At 43.6% G+C, this 25,459-nt stretch overlaps 1 protein-coding gene across 3 annotated transcripts in view; it reads right to left on the bottom strand.

Moving 5' to 3' along the window:
- The window catches only part of CREB3L2 (cAMP responsive element binding protein 3 like 2), an 83,234-nt gene that overhangs the window by 25,779 nt on the left and 31,996 nt on the right, over window positions 1–25,459 (bottom strand). For all 3 annotated transcript variants that reach the window (XM_050324513.1, XM_050324512.1, XM_050324514.1), the window contains exon 2: window positions 14,693–14,909. In XM_050324513.1, coding sequence (XP_050180470.1) covers window positions 14,693–14,909 — 217 coding nt within the window. The remainder of the gene's footprint in view (window positions 1–14,692; window positions 14,910–25,459) is intronic.

The raw sequence follows: 25,459 nt of genomic DNA, 5'->3' as shown, positions 1-25,459 counted from the left end.
ACACTGTAGGGCCAGTAAAGAGAAACAGAGCTGTGAATTAACTGCATGCTGCATCAGCACCCTGGGAGGCAGCCATGGTGCTGTGGCTGTGCCACCAGCGCTCTGCAAGGCTGACAAAAGGCCCTTCACATCTGAGTGTATAGCAAGCTGGTGAGATGTCAACAGAGCTGAGCTGCAAGCAGGTAACAAAAATAAGAGTGGGCTTACAGCCTCTGTGCTGCTGTGTGTCCTTGCCATTAGGACCACACACACACAGCACACAGGCACTGGGCAGATGCTGGGTGACTGGAAGGGGGGAGAAGAATGTCCATCTCCAGTGCTAGTAATTGCTTTGTGGTGGGACCTAACCTCCACCACTGGCAAGGAAGGAGGTAATTTGAGTAAAGACACACCAAGGAATTAAAAACGAAAAACACGTAACCTGTAATCAGAAGCCTCATGAACAGCAAGCCCAGCTCTGCCAGAAGTAACTGTAAAGCAAGGGCTAAACACTGTATTTAAGTATCTGGAGAGCTTACTCCCAAAGCTTCCCGGAAAATGCAGAAATGCAAAAATAGAAGTATTTTTTTTTTAAAAAAAAAAGGGTATCATTGTCTAAATATTAACTCAGGAGGAAGGACATTCATTGCTCTACATCAACCATCCCTGAGCGCCTCTACTCACAAACATGAGATCACAACTCCCTCCCTGCTTGCTGTGAGTGCATCATTCAGGTAATACCTTTAAAGTGGTATCTGCCTGGAAATCCAGAATTCCTTGGTCAATGCAACTTTCAAATGCCTGTTTGGATAACTTCTGTCAAAACTTCCCCCACATCATGACGTGCAGAGCCTCCTCTTGCACCTCTGGGTTGAGCTACACCCGAGACAGCACCATTATCTGTAGTATATACTTTAGACTCCCTTTGGGAAGGAAGGGTGTGGAGTTATCAGTGTAGAGCTATCAGTGAAGCCAGTAATTAGCCCTGAACTTTCTCAAATTTGTATCATCGTGTAAGTAGAAGAGAAATCTAGGCATGGGTGACCAGCAAAACATGGCATGTCCTCTAAGGCTGTACTTTATGATGTTTATCACCTCTAATACCCAGGTTCATCACAAATATTCAGCAGCTCTTAAGACAGCAAGATATGCTGGCCTGCAGCTGGTCATTTGACTCCTCTGGAAGCTGATTTTGCTGATTAACTTGACATCCCTGCCATCACCACTTAGATCTGCATAAACAGCTCAGAGTTATTCTAAGCTTTAAAACCAGTCCAGCCAGTCTGTAAGGCTACAGATGGTTTCCAGTGACAGCAACACACTGCGTTTAACACTGAGATAACTCTGAAGAACTGCATCTAACACTTTTTTGACACTGCCTCTTATGATGCACAGTGACAGCTCTCATTCCAGATGGACAACCCTGTGAAAGAAAGGGACAGAGGACTGGTCAAATCCCACCTTGATAGTCCTCTGTCCCCACTTCTTCCAAGGCCCTGTTGCACGCTCACTGTCACAGTCAGTGTTGTGCGACGAGTTACTTTCTTTTGACACATTCCAGCTTCCAAAGTCACCAGCAATCTCTCCTCTGCTCCAAGAGAGCTGGAAGGACATTTCCAACCATCCTTTCTAGTCTTCCTGAGCACAGCAGGTCGACATTACCTGAAAATCTTAGTTTACTCTTAAAATTCTGTAGTGGGTTTCTGTAGTTTTGGTAGTGGAGGGGCTTGGTTTTGGTAGAGGGGGTGCTACAGGGCTACAGCTGCTATTAGAAGCTGCCAGAAGCTTCCCCTGTCCCATGGAGCCAATGATAGCCCACTCCAGGATGGACTTTCTGCCGCTGGCCAAGGCCGAGCCAATTAGTAGCAACAGTAACACCTCTGTGATAACATATTTAAGAACAGAGGAGTGTTGGGCAGGAGAAATTTCAGCCAGGGAAGAGCAGACCGAGAACATGGGAATAACAATGTATATACCAGTGCAGAAGGAGGGGCAGGAGGTGCTCCAGGCACTGGAGCCGAGGCCCTGCAGCCCGTGGTGCAGCCCATGGTGGAGCAGCTGTGCCCCTGCAGCCCATGGAAAACCATTGGGGTGCAGAGATCTCCCTGCAGCCCAGGGAGGAGCCCATGCTGGAGCAGGTGGATGCACGAAGGAGACTGTGACCCCTTGAGAAGCCCAAGGATGGAGCAGAGTCCTGCAAGAGACCTGTGGCCCATGGAGAGGGAAGGCCTACGCTGGAGAAGGTTTTTCCCAGGTAGGACTTGTGGCCCCTGTGGGGGACCCACATCAGTACAGCTCATTGGTGAAGGACTGCACCCCATGGAGGAGTGACCCACGGGACAGCAGTTTGGGAAGAACTACTGCCCAAAGGGTGGACTCACATTAGAGAGGTCCATCAAGGACTGCCTCCTGTGGGAGGGACCCCACAGGAGCAGGGGAAGGACTCCTCTCTCTGAGCAGTGGCAGAAACAACTGACCACAACCCCCATTCCTGTCCCCCTGCACCACTGGGGGGGAAGAAGGGAGAAATGGAAGGAAAGAGGGGTTGGGGGAAGGTGTTTTTAAGACTGTTTTATTTCTCACTCTTTGGCTCTTATCCTGTTAGTAAGTACTGTCCCCACTTTGAGTCTGTTTTGCCTGTGAAGGTAATCAGTCACTGACGTCTCCGAGCTCTTATCTCTACTCATAAATCCTTAGCTGTTTTTTTTCTCTCTCCTCTGTCCAGTTGCAGAGGGAGAGTGATAGAGTGGCTCTAGTGGGTACCTGGTATCTGGTCAGGGTCAATCCACTACAAAGTCTTAGTTTATTCTTATAATAATACCTTAGCATCTTAGTCTACTCTGCCAAGTGCTGTATGAGCAGAGCAGTGGCAGCCCTTCTCCCAAAGCCCTTGAGAAAACTGCATAAAACCAGACAAATTCAGGCAAAGAGGAAAAATTGAGCAGGCTAATAGATTACTGGTCATACAGAGAGATATGGCACACCCTCCAAGACGAGTATTTCTGATACAGGGTCATGGAGAACTATGAAGGAGGTTTCATGGAACAGTGAGAACAAGCAAGAAAATACATGTGAAATACTGAAATGAAAGGACAACAGAAGCTGGCTCCAGGGGCCCACTGGAGGAAAAGGGAGGGTCCAAGCAAGGCATGCTGTGGAAAGAAGTTGAGAGGTGTTTATATCTGGCATGATCCAGGAAATACACATGAACTATTGAAGCAGAATCCAAAACACGAGGCTGAGAATATAATCTCCATGATGGTATGTATTCAAACAGATATGAATAAGGCAACACTGCATCCTCTAAAGTGAGGCAAAATACTCTGCGAGTCATTCAGATACAGAGAGAGGAAAGCCTCAACAAGAGATTTAACTATCCAGATAGCCAAGAAAACAGACATCCTAAATACTGTCACTTCGACTCTTAAAAATCTCCTCTCACACTTTAAAACACAAACTCCAGACTCTACTGTTGAACAAGTGAACTGCCTGTCAGTTCCCTTCCCAGCTGAAGTCTCCTATGAACCTCAGAACTCTCATGCAATGGTTGTTTAGAGAAGAAGTATTTCCCCTTTACCTACCCTTTCATAAATCCATGAATGCTAGGAATTTTGGCACATGGAATATGTAATTTAAAGAGATTTACACAGTATTTACCAAATCCCAGCTAACACTTCTATGTGCAGTGCACTGGTAATTAAACTGCACATACAGATGTTGCTAACTGAACATTCATGTTGCAAAGCACCCAGGTATTAAGAAATACTTATGTTTAACTCACTGTCCTAATGCACATCACATACACATAAAAATAGGAATGTTTTAATAACATGATGAAACAATTTCTCTACAGAACTCATGCCTTACCCAAAAAGCAGAATGCATGGCACTCCCCTAATTGAGGAGATATTCCATGTTTTGTTATTCTCACTGTCTCATGCATAGCCTCACCTCTCCTTTAACAAAATTCATATTTTGTTCCCACAGGGCAATTTAATCTCCTCCCAGGGAAATGCTCCACCAACCTGAATTCATTTCCACAATGGTCCTGAAAACTGAATTGAGACATGGAGGGATTAAGGCCAAAAAGTAACCAGGAATTTAAAATGGCCAACTGGAGACAACTGGAATTGGATTTTTCAGATGATTTAGCACTGTTACTATACTTGATCAAAATACAGTATGCATTGAGCTTTCAGGTTCAGCTGTGAGCATCTACCACTGCTGCAAGTTAAACATCAGAGTTTCAAATCACACATCCAAAAACCCATTCATCACAGCAACCCAGGGTTTGTGGACACATGCATCTAAAATCTCCTGTATCCAAGACTAAAATAACATTTCTTCAGAAAGCTTTTTTGTGCTTCTTCTGTCATCAAGCTTGTCCCACTTTTCCTGCAGTCTTACTTAGCATGCATCTTCCACTTCTTTTTTTTTTAAAAAAAGGCAGAAGCCTTACAAACCACCAAAGCTAAGTTCGATCGGTACACTGAGCGAAGTTCTCGCTGACAGGAAAAACTCCAAACGTGTCCTCTTCTTTCCCAGCTGTACTCATCATGAGTCCAGCTCGGTCCCAGATATGATATGCAGTGTGTTGTAAGATGCTGTGTATGTGGGTGATAATGCAAGAGATGAAACTCCAAATGGGACTGTACAGTAACTCCGTCAGTACTGTAAGTGTAAGCACTGCATGCCACGCCCATCTTCAACAAGGTGTCCAAACAGACTCATTCTGTCCTCTGTCTTTACTTCAGAGGTCCTAATCCTGTCCCAGGTTCCACCATCTGCAGTTAAGATGGGCAATGCTAATAAGATCTACTCAACATACCACAAGTGGACTTTTCCTTTTCACTTCCCTTCCTCCAGATCACTACAACCAAAAGGGAAAAGGTGATGCAACATTTTGCACAATGCAAGTTTCAGAGCTGTGAAGTCCATTATGAAGACTGAGTTATTCACATGTGCTTGGTTTTAGGTAACAACAGATCCAGGCCAACTTCTACTCTGCACACCTCGTACTTTATAATGATGATTTCCAACAGAAATGTGCTCCTCTAAGCATCACAGTTGTAACAATAAATAGTTATGTGTGATTTAGGCATGCACAAAAAACACACAACCAACAATAGCTATGTTTTTACATGTGAGTATTAATACATACCATTCCTGTGTTCATAAAAAGCATTTTTAATATACCTGTATTTATATATAGATATAAAAAATTAGATATAGTCTCTTAACAACACCATGTGCAGCTTTCTAGGATGCTCATATTTGTCTGAATAACTGCAACATTTTGCTTCTTTCCTTCTTCCATGGACATGCTATGGAAAGGCAGGGTAGGGAAAGTGGAAAACAAGCTCAAAAATGCCTACTTTAATTGTACAGGTTTTTTAAAGAGTTCCCAGAAAGTTTTGCATTCCTTTTTTAATTACTTCTATCCAAATAATTCTTCAGTCTTGTCCAACACAGCACCTCATTTCCTGAGAAGAAGTAAATCTTCTCCAACATTGACCCTCTCTGACAGATGTACAGAGAAACAGAGCTCACAAAATAACTAAAAAGGTCTCCCTTGATCCCCACATTCTTTTCAGCACTATTCATTAGAGTTTAACAGAGACACTTACTGGATAACCAGGTTGCACTGGTGAGTTACTGTGCATTTTTAAGTAAATGAATTTAATGGTGCACTCTGTATCTCGCCCTCACCCCTCCCAAGTACAGAGAGCGCAAGTATTCAGAGAAACAACATGGCTTTCACCTTTCTTTTACCCTGCAGTGAAAAGTAAGATAGCACCACTAGGTAAACAACCCACATGAGGGTGCACCACTGAACCTCATCTTGGAGAAAAGCCCATACTACCACTACAGATCACCATCACACAGAAAACAGATGCATGACCTGAATGACACTTCAAACAAGCGTGCAAGCAAGACCTGCAGAATCATCAAGGGATATCCTTATCTGTACAAGCAGAATGAAGAGGCAGTTTTTGCCTCCCCCTTGAAGTTCACTGTCCAAGCAACAGATAAAACATCTTAGAGAAAAACAAAACCGAAAGCTTAAGGAGACTACAATAGACTACAGATCAAAGTGCTCTGCACAGGTATCAGAAGAACCATCTCTGAACAGGGTAATGCAGGAAGTTCCCTAATGAGTCAAACTGTTCTCCAGCCAAGCACATTTAAATAATCTCCCTCTTCAGCTGTGTTACAGATTTGAGCAATAGGGCTTCGACTAATTCCTTTTGGTCCATGGCAGACCTTACACTGTCATCATGAACCACAGGGCTCAGATGCACAGCCCACCTGGCTTCTGCACAGCCCTGCCATGTACAACCATATGCAGTCTCAGGCTCAGCTTATCCCATGTTAATAACACACTTTGATTCAGATGGTGGTTAAACTTGCACCAAGGGTCCACATTTGCAAAGCTGTACCTTAGACAAGAGTACGGTCCTTGCCTGAATCCTGCCTCTGAGGCTGTTGCCTCTCTACATCTAGCAGGAGCATCCAAGGGTGCTCACCAGCTCTACACCACAGAAGTACAGTTGCAAACTGGGAGCCAGCTAACTGCAAGGGGAAAAACTTTGGGGGGGAAACGACTGGTCACTGTCAGCAAAAGCACCCCACCATCTGCTGATGCACAGATTTTGGGCATGCTGCTGGACATGCCACTTGCTGGGAAGGAAGTTTAGTGTCCCCAGCTCTGCAGCCTGAGCTCTCCAGACTCCCAAAGGCAAGTTGGACCTTTCTGGAGGAATAACTGCCTCCTTGTCTTTCCCCTGGGGCTGAGCAGTCCTTGGTGCCCAGCTCTGGGCTCATGTAACACCCCCAGGCAGACACAAACCTTGTTTATCATGCCTGAAGTGCTGAGGTCCAATGCCACTTCTGCTCCCTCTCTCTCCTTCCTGAGGTGAGAGCCCACATTCGTTGACAAACAGATTCTCTTACAGATTTTCTGTAAGAGAGCTGCATTTCCCCCTCCCAGTGTGCACACACACTCCCACCACAAATAATGAAACCGAAGCTCTCAAAACAGCTTCAACAAAGGAGATACTGTTTGACTACCCAACACTGAGGTCATTTTTAAAGTGCCACGAAGGGAAAATTAAATAAAGGGGCAAAGATGGGCAGCAGCAATAGGCAGTAATCACAATGCATAGCAGAAATAGCTTTTCTCCTCACAAAAGATCATCACTCATATAAGCATCGCCTCTTGGCACGGCATGGAGTTCATCTAAAACCATCTAAAATCATTTCTATCACTACCAAAGTTATTAAGATAGAAAAAAAAGACATATTGTTCCTTCCATATGTAAACAAGAAGGGTCAATACCCTCTTTCCTGTGGAGAATGTGACAATTTTTAATCCAAAGCATCTTGTCACGTAAAACCAGCCAGATGTCTTGGGGATACACTTTCTGCTTTAACCTCCCTCCAGACTAACAGTTTACACAGGCATAGCTGTCAGCTGGGATACAATCCCTGGTGTTTTTTAAGTATTTTGCTCAGGGTTGAAAACTGCTATTTTTATAGCATCACCCTTTATACATATATATATATATATGGGAGTCAGGCACAGACTGATGTGGTAGCTGGATTTACAGCCTTAAAAGTTTGATACCATTAAATGTCCTATAAAAGACTATGATTTTTTTTTTTTTAAGGTACGTGACAGTTATCCAGAGAAGCACCATCTTCAAATAAAACAGTTCTCTCTCACAGATCTGGATTTTTCCCCCCACACCCATGTTGTGAAGGCATATCTGTGCTATGGGAGCCATCAGGCTTCAACACACAGTAAATGGACTTGATGCTCACAACACATCCCTAAGTGAGCATGAGCTCTCAGTGCAACACTGCAGAGGGAATGAGATCACTGGTTTCACAAACAGCAGGACTGGAAATAGGAGGAGTATGCCCCTAATGTGCATCATGTGGGAAACTATTCCTGGGAAATCAGCTCCTGCAGTCACTTGACCAAGTTTTGAAAAGGAACTGCAAATGTTCCTGTGTCGAGAAAGGCACTGCAATAGCTCAAAGTCCAGAAGATGCCAACTATCTTGGGAAACACCAAGGAAGTGAAGTTCATTTAGACTGTATCCAACCAGAAATCAGGAGGGAACCTAATCATAGCCTACAAACATACCTAGGGAAAGAGGTTTCTGAGAGCAGATGGTTCTTTAACAGGAACAAAAGCTATACTGAGCTCTCATATATGTGGAACTGGAAGTTAAAGGAGGTCAGACTGCAACTAAAGTTGACAATTATTAACAGTAACCATAAGTAAGCACTGAAATGCCCACCTCTAAAACAAAACTGACATTTGTCAGACACACTGCTGCTCAAGTGGAAGTTACAAGGTTGATGCAGAGTGACCTACTGAAATTTTGGACACTGGACATATAAAAGTTCAAAAGCCTTTTCATACTTTAGTATGAATTTAGTTGCTCTCCTACAGAGTTATTCTCATACAGAAGAATGTTTCAGGCACTATGGTGTGATTCTGGGGTGTCCTGCACAGGGCCAGGAGTTGAACTTGATGATCTTGATGGGTCCCTTCCAACTCAGCATATTCTATGATTCTATCACTTTAAATCAGCAGATGCTGACAACGACTGACTGCTACATTCCTGCATAAAAATCAGCCAAACACACACTATTCCCATTTAATGGCTTTCTCCCCATTTCCTAAATAAACACACAAAAATAAGAAAAATGACACAGGAAAAAAGTTGCAGGAACATGCTCTCAAAAATTATCACTATGGTTTTAACAACAACTTTTCAAATTACAAGTGAATTTCTTTGTTCAGTTCCGTTTTCTTTGAAGTCAGGGCAGAGGAGGTTCCATTTTCATATGTTCATATTACACTGATTCAGTATTTGGTAAAAAACAAAAGCAGGACAATGCACCTCTCTATATATAGGTTATATAAAAAAAAAATTAGGATATATAATATAGCCTACTATAAATAGGCTATATTATATGACATACATATACACCACATATACACAAATATCTCATCTGTTTGCATATATTTGTACACATATAAAATGTAGGAAGACAAACCTGAGCCTCAAGCCCACAGATGACTCTATGCAAAGAGACAGACGCTGATTACTGCTTGTGGACTCCACACATAAGACAGCATTTTCATGTACATAGCCCTGCCTGAAATGAGGGCTGGATTCATTGCTGAAGGGCTATTTGCACTGGAGAAGTGGGAGCCACATACAATGATTTTTGGAGTTTTGTTTGGTTTTGGTTTCTCATTTACGTTTTTCTTTTTCAAACCATGTAGGGAGATGGAGTTGAGGTTTAAAAAGAAAATTCATGCTTTAAAAGCACATTACAGGGAAGCATAACCTCAGCAGTAAAAAACCCCGTAACAATACAGGTTACAGTCTGGGGCCAGCCCCAGTTTTGGCACAGCTAAGAGTAAAATAGAAACACACCATTTCAGCAATCAGTCTATCAAACCTTCAGCCAAGGCAAGCCGCTTCAAATCCAAAAGTAACTTCAAAGCATTCCTGAGCAGGAAAGCATGAACAAGAGAGGCAGGTGGGGAACCAGACTAGTCTCAAAAGCAGAGCCCTTGAGGGAGGGGGAAAGGAATGCACCCAGCCCCCTGGCCACTGCTTGAGGAGAGACACGACACCAATGACTAGTTGGCTGTCCACTGCCTCTGCCCTGTCAGGCTCACAAAGTAAAAAACACCTGAAAAACCAAATGCAAACTGACTGTGAAACACCTCCACCACCTGAGCTGATCTCAGAGGATGAAGCACTTCACATGGATGTTGCAGGCTCTGTCTTCACATTCCAGCTACACATGAGCCCTTCAGTATTTCTTGTACTCAGCTGTCCTTTATGGATCTCACATGTCCAAAACACAGGACAGACATTATCCTTGAGCCTGTGCCTACAGCTGAGAAGGTGAAGTATGGGTGGGCAGGGAAGGAGTCCACATTCACATCTCAAGTCACAAGGATGGTAACCATAGTCCCTGAGAAACTTCGATCTTGCCTTGCTCCTGCCTGCCCGATCCACAGCCCTCCCTTTCCAAAAGGCTGCAGAGACTGGAAAACTGAAGACAAACACACTCCAAACATAACAGAAAATTAAGCTCCTTTTCCTATTCATTTACAATTGTCAGAAGTGAATCTGTGCCCCAAAAGGCCACAATGCACAGTAAGAGGTCTACCTTAGCCATCAGCCCTATTCTCAGTCTCCCCTCCCACCTTCTTCATGCCCTTTCAAGAGCATTTTCCACCTCACAGCTATCCACTATCCTTCTCTGCAGCTGTCTCAAAAATGCCTGGGTTCAAAACTAGAAAGCAGAAAGCTGGTGGGAGAGAGGTGGCAGTGCAACTGGTGTGGATAAGGACACAGCCTTATCCATGTTACAGCCTGAAGCCCTCCTAGGGCCATATGCCTTATTCACCAGTTCGGGCAATCAAAAGTTCATGGTCAGCCAGCTGCAAGCAGGCAGGTCAAGCACATAAATCTCTCTCTCTCTTTCTCTCTCTAGTATCTTTACTCTTTAAAAATTATGCAAAATTCAATCTAAGAATAGATTCTCGTCATGGGAAGAAACCAAAACGCCAGATGTCTTGTACACATCTGCTCTAAAACTGACACCTTCAGAGACCCCACACCAGCAACAAGCTGCAAGTATGCAGAAAAGTTATTCTGCACAAAGCTGGGGAAATAGCCTCGATGCAGTGAAGTCAGGAGAGTGAATAAGTGGGGAAAACCAGTGTTTGGACCTTGCTTTTACAGACACTTAAATGTGTTCTCACCTTGAGGTTACCAGGAATTCTAGGAAAAGTTAAATCCAGGCTTATGAGTTTTCCAGGTTTTACACTTCCAGCTCCTTTCAGAAAATCTTTATATAAGATTTACAATTACAGGAATAGGTCAATTTAGTAATTGTAGAAATTGTGGAAACAGCCAGGTAATGGCCAACAAGAAACAGCTCCCAGCACAAAGTTACTTGTTCCCCTGCAAGAGTGGGCAAGAAAGTAATTATGGAGTCAGAACAGACAATCACTCCAACATAATGGTTGAAAGGAAACATTAAAAACATTTTTAGTAAAGCTGTGGGAAACTTGTGGGGGAAAAACAAGAGATGGAAATAGATGCTGAATGACTTAAACCTGTCTTGAAGATCATGTGCTGAACAAGGTGGGCCTTGTTCTCAGCCTCCCTGCACACTGGAGATCAAAAACCACTACAGACATTGAGTGTCATTGAAACAGATGGAAACAACTTTGAAAATCTATTTCCCTCCTCCTACAGGCTAGCACAGCTGAAGGAGGAGGCCAGAAAGGCAGGTAGCAGAGCAATATGACATGTGGCCTGCCTGGTGGCAGCACACTTGCTCCAGTGTCCAGGGTCATTCTGTGCCCACAAGGACAGCAGGACCCTGTCCCAGGACAGGTCACACACATCCAGCTGTCACTACAACCTGCCACTTCCAACAGCTCTGTCACCAAGGAGACAAGCTCCAATTTTTAAGGCTATTTTAAAAGCAGGCAGGCACATTTCCCTTTAGGACACCAGACCCATGTGGTACAAGCCACTCCTGTCCACATCATCGCAGGTGGTGCATTAACATGCTCCCAGCTGCAAGTGCCAGCCTGCACCTCAGCACGCAGCAGCAGATGGCACCTGAGAAGCTGCCTTGGCTGAAAGGAGTTTGGAGCTCCAGATCACATGAACAGAGTAACCACTGCTGCAAGAGAGACAATAAGATGCCCAACAGGTGCCACTTCCAAGTCCACATTATGTCTCCCTATGGGCTAAGGGGCCTGGCCCTAAAAGACCCTGAGGTTTCCTACTCCTCACGCTCTCCCCATCCTTGCCTGCACGTAAACACTCATTGGCCTGGGAGGGAATGGCATTTCTGCATACCCTGGGAAAGAACCTGCCAGCACTCTTGCCAGGACAACCTGCTAAGAGACTCACCAAGAAACACTGCATTACTAATCACACTGCCAAAGCGGGAACAAAGCCTGTTTGCCACGTGCTTCGTGCATTAACACCAGGCCCTTAGTCCTCTAGAGCTAAGGGCAAAGCTCTGAAATGGCATCCAGGCACAGCTTAACTGCTCTCTGCCCTCCTCCTCCTCCTCTTCACACTGCTGTTGACTGCAGGCACACAGGTCCACAGCACACGTGTTTACAGCAGATGTGCACACACACATGCAAAGGGTCACTCGTGAGCCTCCTCACTAGCCTGTTTTCACTCCCAGTCCTGGAGGAACAGAGTCCTGCAGAATCATAAAGCCTGGCCATAACAAAAACAATAGCTCACTAATCTGCCCGGTGGGGTGATTATTTGGAGACCGAAAATTTTTTGGGACATTCTATAAATAAGTCACTCAGCCAACCTCATTTCTCAACCCCAGCCACTCCACAAAACCTCTCCCAGTTCCCCAGCAGCAGGAGATGATCCTGGAGCATATGAACGTCCCCCTCCACACCCTGTTCCTCTTGGTCCCCTCAAAGGACATTGTGCTCCCAGTATCTGTCCCCTTACTCCACCCAGGGGACTGGCATTCATTAGAGCTGTCAGGAGCACTGCATACCTTGCCCATCTAACAACAGAGATGCTTTCAATATCCAGTGTCAAACCTTGCAGTATTGCCATCCACAAAACCCCCCTTCCCTGCTCCCACAGATTCAAGAACTGAAAAATCAGCAGTGTCATGCCTTTGAATATCTATCAGACAGCCAGGTTCATTCTAATACTACAATTTTCTCAAGTATTTCTCCAAGTTTCATTGGTTTGAAGTCAGAAGGTACGAAAAGGCCATGAACATGATTCCAGGGTTAAGATTAAATAAAATCCCAAACATCAAGAACAACTCCTCCTCCTCCTCCTCCTCTCTTATGAAACACTCCGCAGAGTGAACAGAAGATGAAATGTTTTCCATTCATTTCCTATTTTTAAACCCCACTTGTTAATGTTTCTTGGCTTTTTAAAACATCATTTGACTAGAGCTCTATTAACTACCCAGTGGTCTCAGCAGTATGAATTTCTTCAGGATTTCTCCCCAAAGGAAACTCTCCTCACTTTTAGCCTAGTTTGAAACTTCTCTCTATTAACTTCCAGAGGAGCTTGGTTTCCGATGTTCCTTGTGCTTGTCTTTCCTGCCACAATTAATATCTCCTGTATGAGTTAATTTAAAAATATTCACATAAAACAGCTAGGAAATACAAAACCAGAAGACTTTCTGCAGATGATGTTTCCAGATCATTTCCAAAAACCCCACCTCACACTGAAAAGCCTCCTCACAGGGTTTATTTGCTGACATCTTGTGAAATCTCTAACAGTTTCTGTCTTGTTTTAAGAGAGCACTTTGGGCTACAAAACCATCAGCCTTTGAAGACACGTCTGGTGGATCTTCACAAGCAGTTTAGCTTGTTAATGCTTAGCCACAAGCACTTATCTCTCTCTCTTTTATTGTGATGCAGCTTAATGCTCCACTGCTTTCTACAGTAAAGTTAATGGTGAAGACATAAAACAATTATTAGGACTGGAAGTCTGACATGGCGATTATTCCTTATAGTTACCAGATATTTGTGGTCTTGCTCCTCCGACAAACCACTTCACACTAAAACAAGCAGTTGCATCTCTTCCTCCCACCATTCTTGCATTTCCCCTTTTTCCCCTCCAGATGCTTATAACTGCTGTATTACAGACAACTGCTAAAACTGCTGTGGGTTTTCATAATTTTCTATGCATCGCCATTTCCCACAGCCACAAAATCTATAAAACTGAAGTTAGGTCTTTACAAGAGCACCAGTTATTTCCTGATGGGCATTATTTCTTTTTCTTTGCCTTTTTTTTTTTTTTTGTAAAGGAAAAAAACTCTGGAACTTCAGCAAGACCAGTTCTAGGACTGGGGTAGCATCTGAAGTCACATTACCACACATGTATTTAGAAACATAAATAAGATGAACTGATTCTCACTTTGGGATAACAGAAAGCTCCAGACACTCACTACTGAAAAATAAGTGCAGTTTAAAAGGTTGGTTTGTTTGTTTTTCATAAACCTGAAAGGGATCTCTGGAGACCACCTTGTCTCACTCCTCATTCAGCATATGGGCCAAGTTGGATCTGGTTGCTCAGGGCCTTGTCTAGCTTAGTTTTTAGTATCTCCACAGATGAAGACTTCACAGCATCTCTGGATAACTGATCAAACGTCTGACCCAATCCCACGGTGAAAATGCTTTTTCTAATACCCAACTGGAATTTCCTTTCTTGCAGCCCCTGTCTCTTATGCTATCACTGTGTCTCAGAGGAGCCTAGCTTTGTCTTGACTGCACTCTTTCACAAGATAGTCATGGACAGCAATAAGATCTTCCCTTTCCTCTTCCTCCAGAAGAACAAACAAAACCCATCTCACCCTTTCCTTGCATGTCCTGTTCTACAATACCAAAACTTCATGGTGATCTTCATTTGGTTCATCATTCTCCATTCATCTTCAACAATCACAGGTTCAGATACATGGAAGTAAGTGTATTTCTGGCCCTTCTACCACTTCTTTTGATGAACTTCTGACTCAAAATGATTGCACTGCAAAGTTAGTAACCTCTGTAAAAATCATTCACACGCACCCTTAGTGCACCATCACCCCACCAGGAACATTTCATTACTGCATCATCACAACAAATAAACATGGGCTCAGTGTGTTCTACCTTCATTAAAGTTGTCATCGGTCGAGATGTGGGTCAAGGGAGACTGGGGTCGAGAGTCCCCACACAGGGAATAGCTGTGTTCTGCCTGGATGAGGGGCGCTGGGGACGCTGGAGACAGTTCCACCTCCATTATTTCATTCTTCTCAGACAAGAAGGGATCATTCAAGAGCTGGCCTAGGACATCAGGTGAAAACTCATCCAGGAACTCTGTGAAGTGCTGTGGAGACAAAAAGAAAGGAAAAAGTTTATCTCCTTGCCTATCTGTCGTGCCAACAACAGGAGAGGATTGATCAGAACAATCTTATATCTGCAGGGGGCATCTGTGCCAGTCAGCAGCAGGATCTACCAGCCCTGTCTAACAACCAGCTCCTCCAATCACTACTTCAAGCTGAAGAGCTACTGCTAGAACAAAAGTCCTCTCAGAGGCACACATGATAACAGAAGAGCCTGTCATTAATGTGCAACAGAAATGGAAAACAGAAGCATGGTACTCCATGTCCCAAAGTGGCATCCTCCCCCTACTACACATACAGTGCACCACCAAAAACGGGAAAGTACATTTACCCCAGGTAGGAGTGATAGATCCTGCTGGATTTATCATCAGAACATTTTGTGTGTGGAACAGAATATAGAGGGTTAACGTTCACTGAAGCAGAGAACAAAAATGAAACATATTCAGACACATACTCTGACACCATGTGTGACTATTTTAGCTGTGCAGAACATTCCGTGTGCTCCAGGAAAAAGGGCCCTGCACATTCGCAGCCAAGCAATTACAACATTTGCTAAAAATTGGATTTTCTGAATGATGTATGCATCTATTTTAGAAGCTGCCTTGCACCTAGGACTAGAGCCCGTACCAAGCTTCTAGGCCCCAGAGCTAAAGCTCCTGACAGCCAGAACTAATTACCACTTTATCTATTACACTGAATTCATTACACCAGCAGCACATGCTATATCTATACGCAGTAGGAAAACTTTGTGTTTGTTTCTTATCCAAAATGACTAAAAACTAAAAAATGTTGCCATCTAATTCCTTGAGACTCCAGTGCAGTTCCCATCAATAGCTGAAAATTCTCTGTCTCTTCTTGGTTTTGTTTTCAATGTCAGAAAATTACATCTTTGACGGACAAAGAAACTGCACTGCAACAAATCATTCCTGCTCATCTCATTCACACAAAGAATTCTATTTTTGTACAAAAATAGTTGTACAATGAATTGTAATGAGATTTTCTGAACAATCAGGCATTATCTTCCATCTTATATAGGAATCTTTGTCGACTGGGGCATGATGCAATAAAAGTCTAAGTTTGTTTGATTTGCTCTGTTTTTGCAAGCAGTATTGATCTTGGCTCTTCATCTTGCTCTCTCTCCTGCAGAAACAAACACTGAAATTCAAGATTTGGCTTCCTGTAGGCTAAATTAAGACTTGAACAAGTCAATATTGTATAAACCCGCGAGGGAAGCTGTGTGCTCACACCCTCGTGCACTCACATTTCACAGCTCTAGCAGCACCTGTGGCCTTGAAGCCTGATGCTGGAAAACCCTGAGCACAGCCAGCTCTCACAGAGTTCCCTGGAAGTTCGAGCACCTCTGCCAAGATGCTTACAAATGCTAACTGTGCCTTTTTTTCAAAATCAATAAGTCTTCAGTCAATTCTGACTGACACTGAAGAAAAGAAAATATTTACTGAACATAAGGCAATAAACAGAGGACCACAGTTGCTATGCTGGAATAGCAAGCTAGCTCAAGAAAAGCCTTTATAAATGGCAAAACAGATTTGTAGCCTCATATTTGCCTACTGTAAATGATAACACTAATAAACAAACTCTCAGAGGACTCCACAAGAGGGTCACAATGACCCCAGAAAGCCTTGTTTACTTTAATTTTGATATCCAAGGACTCACTAGGACTTCACAACCAGGTGCTTTCCAACAAGGATAAAAGTACAATACTACAATTCCCCACTATGCAAAGAGAAAAGAAAAAGGATGCACCAGACCAGTTGAACACTGTGGTGTTCAACAAGGGGCAGAAATGCTTCCCAACCATGAAAGAAGCCCAGGATGAGCCTATTAAAAAAACCAGTGCCTTTCTTAGGGACAACATCTTCCCCCACAGTCTACACATTTCTTTCCATTCTGGCTAATGGCAAGAGTCAATTATATTTGTTTACATACTTTCCTAAAGCTGGAATATTTCCTTCTAATTCTTGTATGTATTATTCCAGCTGATGAGTAGCAGATGCTAAAATATGACTAAAATATCATGCCTATGTGTTGACTTAGTCTGACACTACTTAGATGTTATACTTTAACAGACTCAACTGAAAGGACAACATGACCACAAGCTATTCAGCTATTTCTGGCAAATTCACAAATAAACATTTTTATTAGCCTTCTGTTTATTACTGTTTTGATATGGAAAGAAGTCTTATCAGATGTTATTATACTTCTTCCATTTGATTGAAGTTAGGTCCATCAGATTTAATTTCTTTTTTCTTTTCTGAATGGGGATTTTTCCTAAAACCACTTCAGGAAAAGCAAAGGGGAAAACAAATATTCAACTTCAGAGAGAAAGAGGACCTTGGGGTGGGAAAGGATGTTCAATATGTTCATCAATATTTGTGCTTTCTCCTTTTCATGAGCAGCTGTAAAGCAGCAAGCTGTGAGGAAGAAAAGAATTTGCATTTACAACAGAATCGTCTGATAGCAAACAAATGGTCAGTTTCTGAAATGATTTTTTAGTTTCATTATAATTCTGAAACTTATTTGTAATGGTCTGTGATAAAATTTTGAATACTGGTCAACAGAGAAACCTAAAACAATTGCCACAGGTCAGACTGCACAGCTGCTGAACTCAGCGAACACACAATTTTAGGGATCCGGACTTCTCACTCAGTGATTACAAAACACACCATCACTTGATTTACAGGAATCTTTCATATGTTATACAGTTCTCTACTACAGTGAGTGCTTAAAGCTAGGTCACTTTTTTTTTCCTAATAAAACAACTGTCTCATTGGAAGTGGCTCCATTTGCGTAGAGAATTTAAAAAGAAAAGGCGTCTGAGCAACAGCTAAAGCAGAAACAATCCAGGCGCAGTTAGACCTCCAGCTCCTCAAAACTTCCACCTACACCTAAGCTGCTCCTTCTGTCTTTTTGAAGTACATTCTCCAATTGCCAACCCTCCTCCTCCTCCTCCTCCTCTCCGCTTCCATATGCACTTTAGTGGTCATCAGCCACTGCCATCGCTGGAAAGCCTCGGAATAACCCTCAATTTTGATACGGCAGCAACCACCCCTGCACTCAGGAACAGGAAAGGTCAATTTAGGGAGGAAACTGAGACCTTTAACACTTAGAATATAAATGTATATTTGCTTGCAAAAGAAAGAAACTCTTTGTCTGTTGCTTTCAGCTTGGCATCTTTCACCCAGAGAGTTCACCTTTAAAAAAGAAAAAACCCAAACAAAACAAACAAACAGAGAAAAGAGCACTTGCATTGAGAATCTGCCTTTTTTATTTCTTTTCTTTTTTTTGTTGTTAATACCTCTGTAGGCAGCTCCGTTGCCAGTTTCCTGCTATCCTCACACCCCGCTGGCAGCCCCAGCACTAATTGCAGACAAGGAGTTGGTACAAGGAGCCTGTTTGAATTATCAAACTATTTTCTCCACATAGCAAAGAGATGTGTTCAGCTGGGATTTTAAGCTCTGTAAAAAGTCAGGGATTTAGGACAGATGTAACCTTATCTTTCCCTTCCCCCAGAACCCTGAAAAGACAAACAAAACAGCAGCCCTTGGGTTTACCGACAGACAGTCGCAGCTCCAGGGAGTTCCACCACCCATCTGGCTGGACATTTGTTCATGCCTATAACCCGGGTGCTTTAGGGAAACACAAAGCACCTACAGTCATCACCTCGCAGTGAGCAAACAGAGGAAAGCTCTTACATCCGGGTGCACAGCGGATTTTGGATAGCTCTTCAAAAGTAGTAGTTGGCTGCGGACAAGCCGGGCTGAGGGCTGCAGCTCTCCATCTGCCCGTTCCTGCCAGACAAAGCCCCTTTTCTCCAACTGCCTAAGGGACAAGGGTTGATTTTTTTCTTTCTTGTCTGATCAAATGAAGACCTCTGAAGAGTAACAGACTCAGGTTTTGCTCAGTGCATGGCAGTGCTGGCTTCTCCACCAGGTGACCTGAAGTCAGAGGAGAGCAGCACTAGCCCCAGTTGTCTGAAGATATTATCATGACTAGAAATGAAATCATCATCTTCAGACAACTGACTTTCCAAGAACTCACTAAAAAGTAATGAAGAAAAGTCAAGAGCCCCAAATGACAGTTCATAATTATATTTAAATTATTAAGCAAGTGACAGGCTTTGCTGAGCCTGGAAAGTGCACTGTGTTAGCTGCAAGTCCTCCACACTGACTGTAGCAGCACAATCCACCCTTGCCAGTAGTGCCACCCCAGAGGGGAGCTGCCATCCTGGCACACTGTAAAACAATCCCCTCTCTCCCTGCAGACCAGGGCAAGGTGGCCATGCAACACACCAGGGTTATAACCACCCAGTAATTCAAGATACTACCCTCCTGGGAGTTAATGGCTCCCTCCTGGCTCACCCTGACGTCTCTCCATCCTGGAGGGATCAATCTCCCCTCCACAAGAGGGACTGTCAGGTAGGAGCATCCCTCCTACACAACAGGCACGCACGGGATAAAAACGAAGCCTACCATTCACCTGTAGGTACAAAACAGCCCGGTATTTCTCTCTTGTCAGGCTTCAGCAGCAATCATGGGGGGTGGGGGAAAAAGGATTGCACCTTTGCTTCTGTATCAAAGGAATCAAGAGCCCATGTAACTTACAAGGCAGTGCTCCCAGAGAAGAGGAAAAGAGGGGGAAAAGGGGACACCACAAACAAGCATCCATCTGTGGGGGAAGCAAACATACACCACAGGCATGAATCTCCCCCTTTCTTTCACCTCCAGTCTCCTCTCATGTTAAGATAACAGGGAGAAAAGGGAATAATTTCTTCAATAGCTCTTTTGTTGTTTACATAAACAAAGGTGATAGGAGATAAAACACAATGTATCAGAAAGCATCAAACAGCTCCAGAACTGTACCATCTCCTCTTCAAGGAGATGGACATCTGGCAGCTGCTTATATGGTAGCCAAGAAGTTTCTGAGTAGGAGCCATACCTGCTAACAAAAGGTCTCAAGCTCTGGGGCATCCAGGCAAGGCACCAGTTGTTAAAGGTGGCACACACACTGGTCAGCCTTCAGGAGTCGAGCTCTAGACTCAGCTGCATGGCAAGAGCTGTGAAAGGCATCACACACCTCACTATCAGCTCTGCCTGTGTTTGTACAGGCAACATCTGAGGGCTTGGATCAGAGACCTGCCCTGTTGAGCTAAAGAAGAACTACACCTAGAGATGCCTCTTATTAAGGATTGCACACACAAGCCTACCAGAGATGACAGTGAAGCAGAGAAGTCCGTGATGCTCTGCATGCCCAACCCCAAAGTTAAACCCCAAGACAGAAGCTAAAAAGCTTTCTCAAGGCAAGTGTTTTCTTCCCAGACATGTTGCTGGTGGTGCTATTGAATTTCGTGTTGCAAGTTCACCAGTGATGGACTGGAGGTGTCAGTGTGCACCAGCTTCCAACAACCAAGACAACTGTTCTCAGTGCTGGCTGACACTTGGGCATCAGTTAAATTGCTGAGTGTCAAACAAATTCTGCAGATTTACAGGCAAATCACTTCTCTCAACTTTGTCCCTTTCTAGAAATTCTTTGTGTTAGCAGCCACCACCTCCTCTCCTCCAAATTCAGCCACAGCTTGTATCACATGGTACCCATCTCTGTCACCTTTGAGAAGAGCTATCGATGATGGAGCTCCTGTAGCCTCAACTCTGCAATTCACACACGTGTGCCCTGCAAAGAACAGAAGAGCTCCTCTTCTGGCATGGGGCGTGTTGATACATCACTGTTTCAAGGCACAGATTCAAGCCCCTGCTGGGTTGCTCTTACAAGGTTGAGAAACGAAGGAGAGCCTGGCAGCAAAACAGGATTTTTCCATGAGACTGATTCCAAAGATGGGGGCTGAAAGAAATACAAGACCAACCCTAAAGAATCAGTCATCAACATTCTCACAGGGAGAGCATGGAAAAACAGAAGGCTGCACCCTCTAACAGTCTGATGTAGCTGGGTACTTGCCTATGGTAGGTACTCATTTCAGTGAGGGGGAGACCCAAATATATTTGGCAGAGAAGATTTGAAAAAAATAATGCAACCACACTTGAAACAGCTGCAATCTGATTGCTGAGAGACCCCTTGGACAGACCACAGTACTGAGCGTGAGACAGCATACACATCTGATTGCTTGTTTTTAAACAGGACACAGAGATCCCCCCTCTCAGACTGATAAAGGACCAAAACAGCTGGAAAAGCTTTCCGATGGTAGGAAAAAAAATGCATCCATGCAGCCAGAGCAGGAAACAGAGAGACCAAGGACTGTAAACTGTCCCCCAAGTCATGCCTAAAACACAATGATAACACAGCAAAGCAATTTACCCTATCCTGGCTTATGGCCAAGGAAAAACAGAGGGAACCTCAGATTTGTAGGCATTTATCTACAGGATAAAAATCAAAACCAAGATGCAGAGAAACAGTTACTCAATATTTTACTCTACTGTAAATTCCTTTACTGTCTAGTCAGTAACTATACTGAAATTACCTCATTTGTGGGAGGATATGAAGAGTAACACAAAACTGGTATTTGAAAACAGCAGAGAGATCCACCATAACAGCAGATACAATTGTTCAGAGTCTCACACCAGCATTTACTCATTTTAAACATTAAAAAAAAAAAAGTGGACAGATTAAAAAAAAAAAATCCATTAAGTGAATAACATACAGATTGTGTCATCAGCAAGACAAATGCCAGGAAATTCAGAGCAAATAGATTTATATGGTAATTAAATCTGTACATCTTCCCAACTTGCTCAGGTTACACAGTTGGAAATGCTGAAGTTCATGCTGAGCAAATCTTATAATCCACCCCATTATGTACACATGCATGCACACACTTCCATTGCAAACACTCAAATATTTCCACCCCATAACCCACAAAGAAGAAATGTATTTATTTTTAACTAATCAGGGGGACTTTACAAGAACCATGCTTACTCCCTTGCCTTTCTGTGTTCCAAAATATTCTTTCAACCCTTGCCTCCCCCCCAAAATAAAAACTTTGGATTTAAAAATATGGTTAAAACCCAAATTAAATTATATAATAACTGATAGGGGGGAAAAAAAAGAAAAAGGAAAGAAGCCCTTGTGCAGTTGAGGCAAGGGTGAGAAATAACCCTTAAGTTCAGTGTAAGTCCATCGTCTGCAAGCACACATTGCTATTGCTCATTCCTAGCCCAAGCCTCTTGGGAGTCATGCAAAATAGGAAAATCCTTCTCACATTCCCCTGCCCTTCCCCCAGTGCATAGTTCTTGGATCTAGACAAACTTTTCAATAGGCTGGGTGCATGTTTTGCTATTTCCCACCCTCTCCCCCAAAAAGCCAAAGCCAGAGAGCAGTGAGTCACTGGGGCCAGAGCACCAGAGCAGTGAGTCAGTGAGCTGGAAGCCCTTCAGTAAGGCTCCCCCCATCTGGGTCCTGACTGAGACCTCAAAGTACATTATTAATTCTGTTGCAAGTAAGCATCTGGATTACGCTCGCAGGTCTGATGTAGCAATTCCTTTGTCTCAACTCTTCTCCCTCCACTCCCCATCCCTTATGTTTTTTTGCCTCTTAACACCAAGCTCACCGGTATGCACCTCATCTGTCCCCTAAGTCAGCTCTCAGGCAGAGCCACAGAAACCCAAACCTCTCCACCACTTCTCCCCACGCCCTCCTCTCCACCCGGTGAGCAGCAGGATCTTTACCACCAGCCATTGCAGAGGCTGCAAGACGGGCCTGACTGACCAGTTTGCATTTCATGAGCCTCCAAACCACCAAGGGCAGGGACAAGCCTCTCAGTGTCCCTTCCAGCTAGCGTGGCTCACAGCTAGACAGGGAGGATAGCTCAGTTTCCAAAGCTTAGTCACTGGGGTCTCCAATGACTTTTGGCACCCACACAAGATTACTTAAAGAGACCAGTTATGTATTAAAAATTACACTGCAAAGAAAAAAGGTGTGTTTAGGTTTTTTGTTGGTTTTTTGTGGGGTTTTTTCCCCCAGTTATGCCTCAGGTATGGAATGCCAATCATAAATATTTGTTGAGAGATAATATTAGTTTTCTGGGTTACACCCCAGGTACACCTAAAGGCTCTACGGAAGGAACTTGCATTTACCTCAAGTTTTACATCAAACTAGTGTCTTCTGTGTAACTACACATTGTTTAGCCGAAAAGTAAACAGTGAAAGAAAGCTTTCAGGCAAGCTGAAACCTTTGTGCACAAATTTTACAATTCAACAGTGGCCATTTATGGTCTTGTTTCCTGCCCCAGGAGCTCAGCAGCAGGGACAACATACTTGGTTCTTGCACAGCTGGCTTAATTTAAGGCCACTTTTGAAAGAAAACAGTTACTCCAGTTCTTTCTTCAGATGCATCTGAACATTAGAGCAGCGTTTTACAACGTTTGGGCACACTGCACTTGGTTTCATTTATCACCTTCCCTCACTATGGAGATGGGAGGGGACAAAGCAAAGAAAATTCATCTCAGCCCTCACGTAACATCATCCCTTGTTGACGGGTACAGATAAGCCCTTTGTAAAGGGCACAGCCAGCACAATTCCTGTATTTTAAGCAGAATCCACTAGTCTTGCATGCATTTTAGAGATCACAGAATATCTCAAGTTGGATGGGACCCATAAAGATCATCAAGTCCAACTCCCAGATGATTTCACAGTTATAACAGGAAGGAGGAGAGGATAACCAGGGAGAGGAGTCAGAAGTCACAGACACTGTCCAGCTGTCCTACATGGAGACAAGGCCTTCTCCCCAAGGATGACTAGCACCACACAATTCAGGAGTGGTTACTTAAAACAGGGATGCTGTAACCTGCTCATCTGCTCACTCTGAAAGGTCTCATCACAGCTCCCACATGTTAAGCAACACTTGAAGCTCCAACACTGTTCACAGGCACAACCTCCTAGAAATATAACCATCCTAGTGGGCACACTGTGACAGGATGCCATTAGGAGACCTCAGAAAAAATCATAATTTCACATCTAGGTTCCCATTAGTGCAGGGGGCCTCCTGCAGAAAACAGATGGTTTCCAGCTCAGTTATTTCATGTTTAAAGCCTCCTCTCTAAGGACCAAATTAGAATTTTTCAATGGAGGATCTTTTATTAGTCTGAGTGGTGTAGGTAGGAAACAACTTCTGCTCCATCAGCAGTGCATGCTGCACACTCTGGTTTGCCAGTCGTGACTGACAGGACACTTGACATTTAAAAATAAAAATCCTTTTTTTCTTCTTCAACAATGTTCTATCCGTGGGGAACTTCAAAGTTTAAAGGGCAGAATTCCAGCTTGCAGGAGCCATCGTTCTTTCTTTTTCCTAACACCAGCTGCAGACCCACACACCACCCATCAAAATTCTGCTCTTTAATTAAAGCTGCTTATTATAAAATAAGTAAGGCTTTATGATCAGTATTGGCAGCTTCAAGAGAGATTGGGTATTTTATTTCACAAAAGAGTTAGTAGGTTTTGTTTTTCAGATTCATAGTCCTGGGAGGAGAGTTTTATTGGGTTGGTTGGTTGTTTCTAAGAATAGAAGCATGGAAGCTGAGGCTCGAAAAGAAAGGACACAAATTTCAGCTCCTAAATGTTTATTTCAGCACTCTTAAGTTCTGAAGAGACAGACTATCTTGACAAGTGCCTAAATGCAGACACCCTGAGTTGATTATGGAAAATATGAATAAGCTTTTATAAAACCTGCCCAAAGCTCATAGACATAAGGGTTGAAACTGCAGATGCATGTAAAGTTTTAAAAAGAAAAAATACACCACACACATAACCCTGTTCTTGAACTCAAAAAAAAGGTGCTTGAGCACAATGGAAGGAGAAAATAAGTGGAGTGGTTTTGCAAAACAAATGTGAAGAAACCTACAGGTCATATCACCCTGCCCTAGAGATAAACTCCCTTGACTGATTCAGAGCTCAAGGATCAGCAGCATTTGGCTAACAATGACCACAGCTGCCACGGGGTTTAGACCCTGCCCAGCACCAACTGCTGCCCCCTCTATCACACAGATATCTACTATCAGGGCAGAAGGAGGAACAACACTGGCAGGACTTTGTGTTCAGTGCTGCTGTCGCTGAGTGTTGCACATTAAGTACCGTGCACTAAGTAAGTCGGTTAGGTGTCAAATCCTGTTTCAGTGTGTGATCCAGACAGACAGGGAAATGAACAACTATATTAAAGAACATCTTCCAGTAAACAAGTCATATGCCTTGTTTTCAGTAGAAAAATCCTGGGTTTTGATCTGACATACCTCTCATCTTTCCCATACCCTTGCACTAAGCCGTGGATGCACAGAGAGCTGGTACTTTTGTCAATAGCAGGTACAATCAAAGACTTCCCATCCCCGACTGTCAAAACGTTCCCAGTTTGCAACTTTGCAACATGTTTCATGTCAAACCTGCTGCTGCCCCAGGAAGCAAAAGAAGAGCACAGCAACAGTACTTAACGATGACAACACTGGGAAGGACATCCCTACTTTGTACCTGAAAAAGAACACGGCTTTTGAAGCCACGACACTTGAGCTGCTTTGGATGAGCCA

Source organism: Myiozetetes cayanensis, unplaced genomic scaffold (genome assembly GCF_022539395.1).
Source record: "Myiozetetes cayanensis isolate MyiCay16 unplaced genomic scaffold, myiCay2020 scf3, whole genome shotgun sequence".
Lineage (NCBI taxonomy): Eukaryota > Metazoa > Chordata > Aves > Passeriformes > Tyrannidae > Myiozetetes > Myiozetetes cayanensis.
This window is presented reverse-complemented; position numbering and strand designations above follow the sequence as displayed.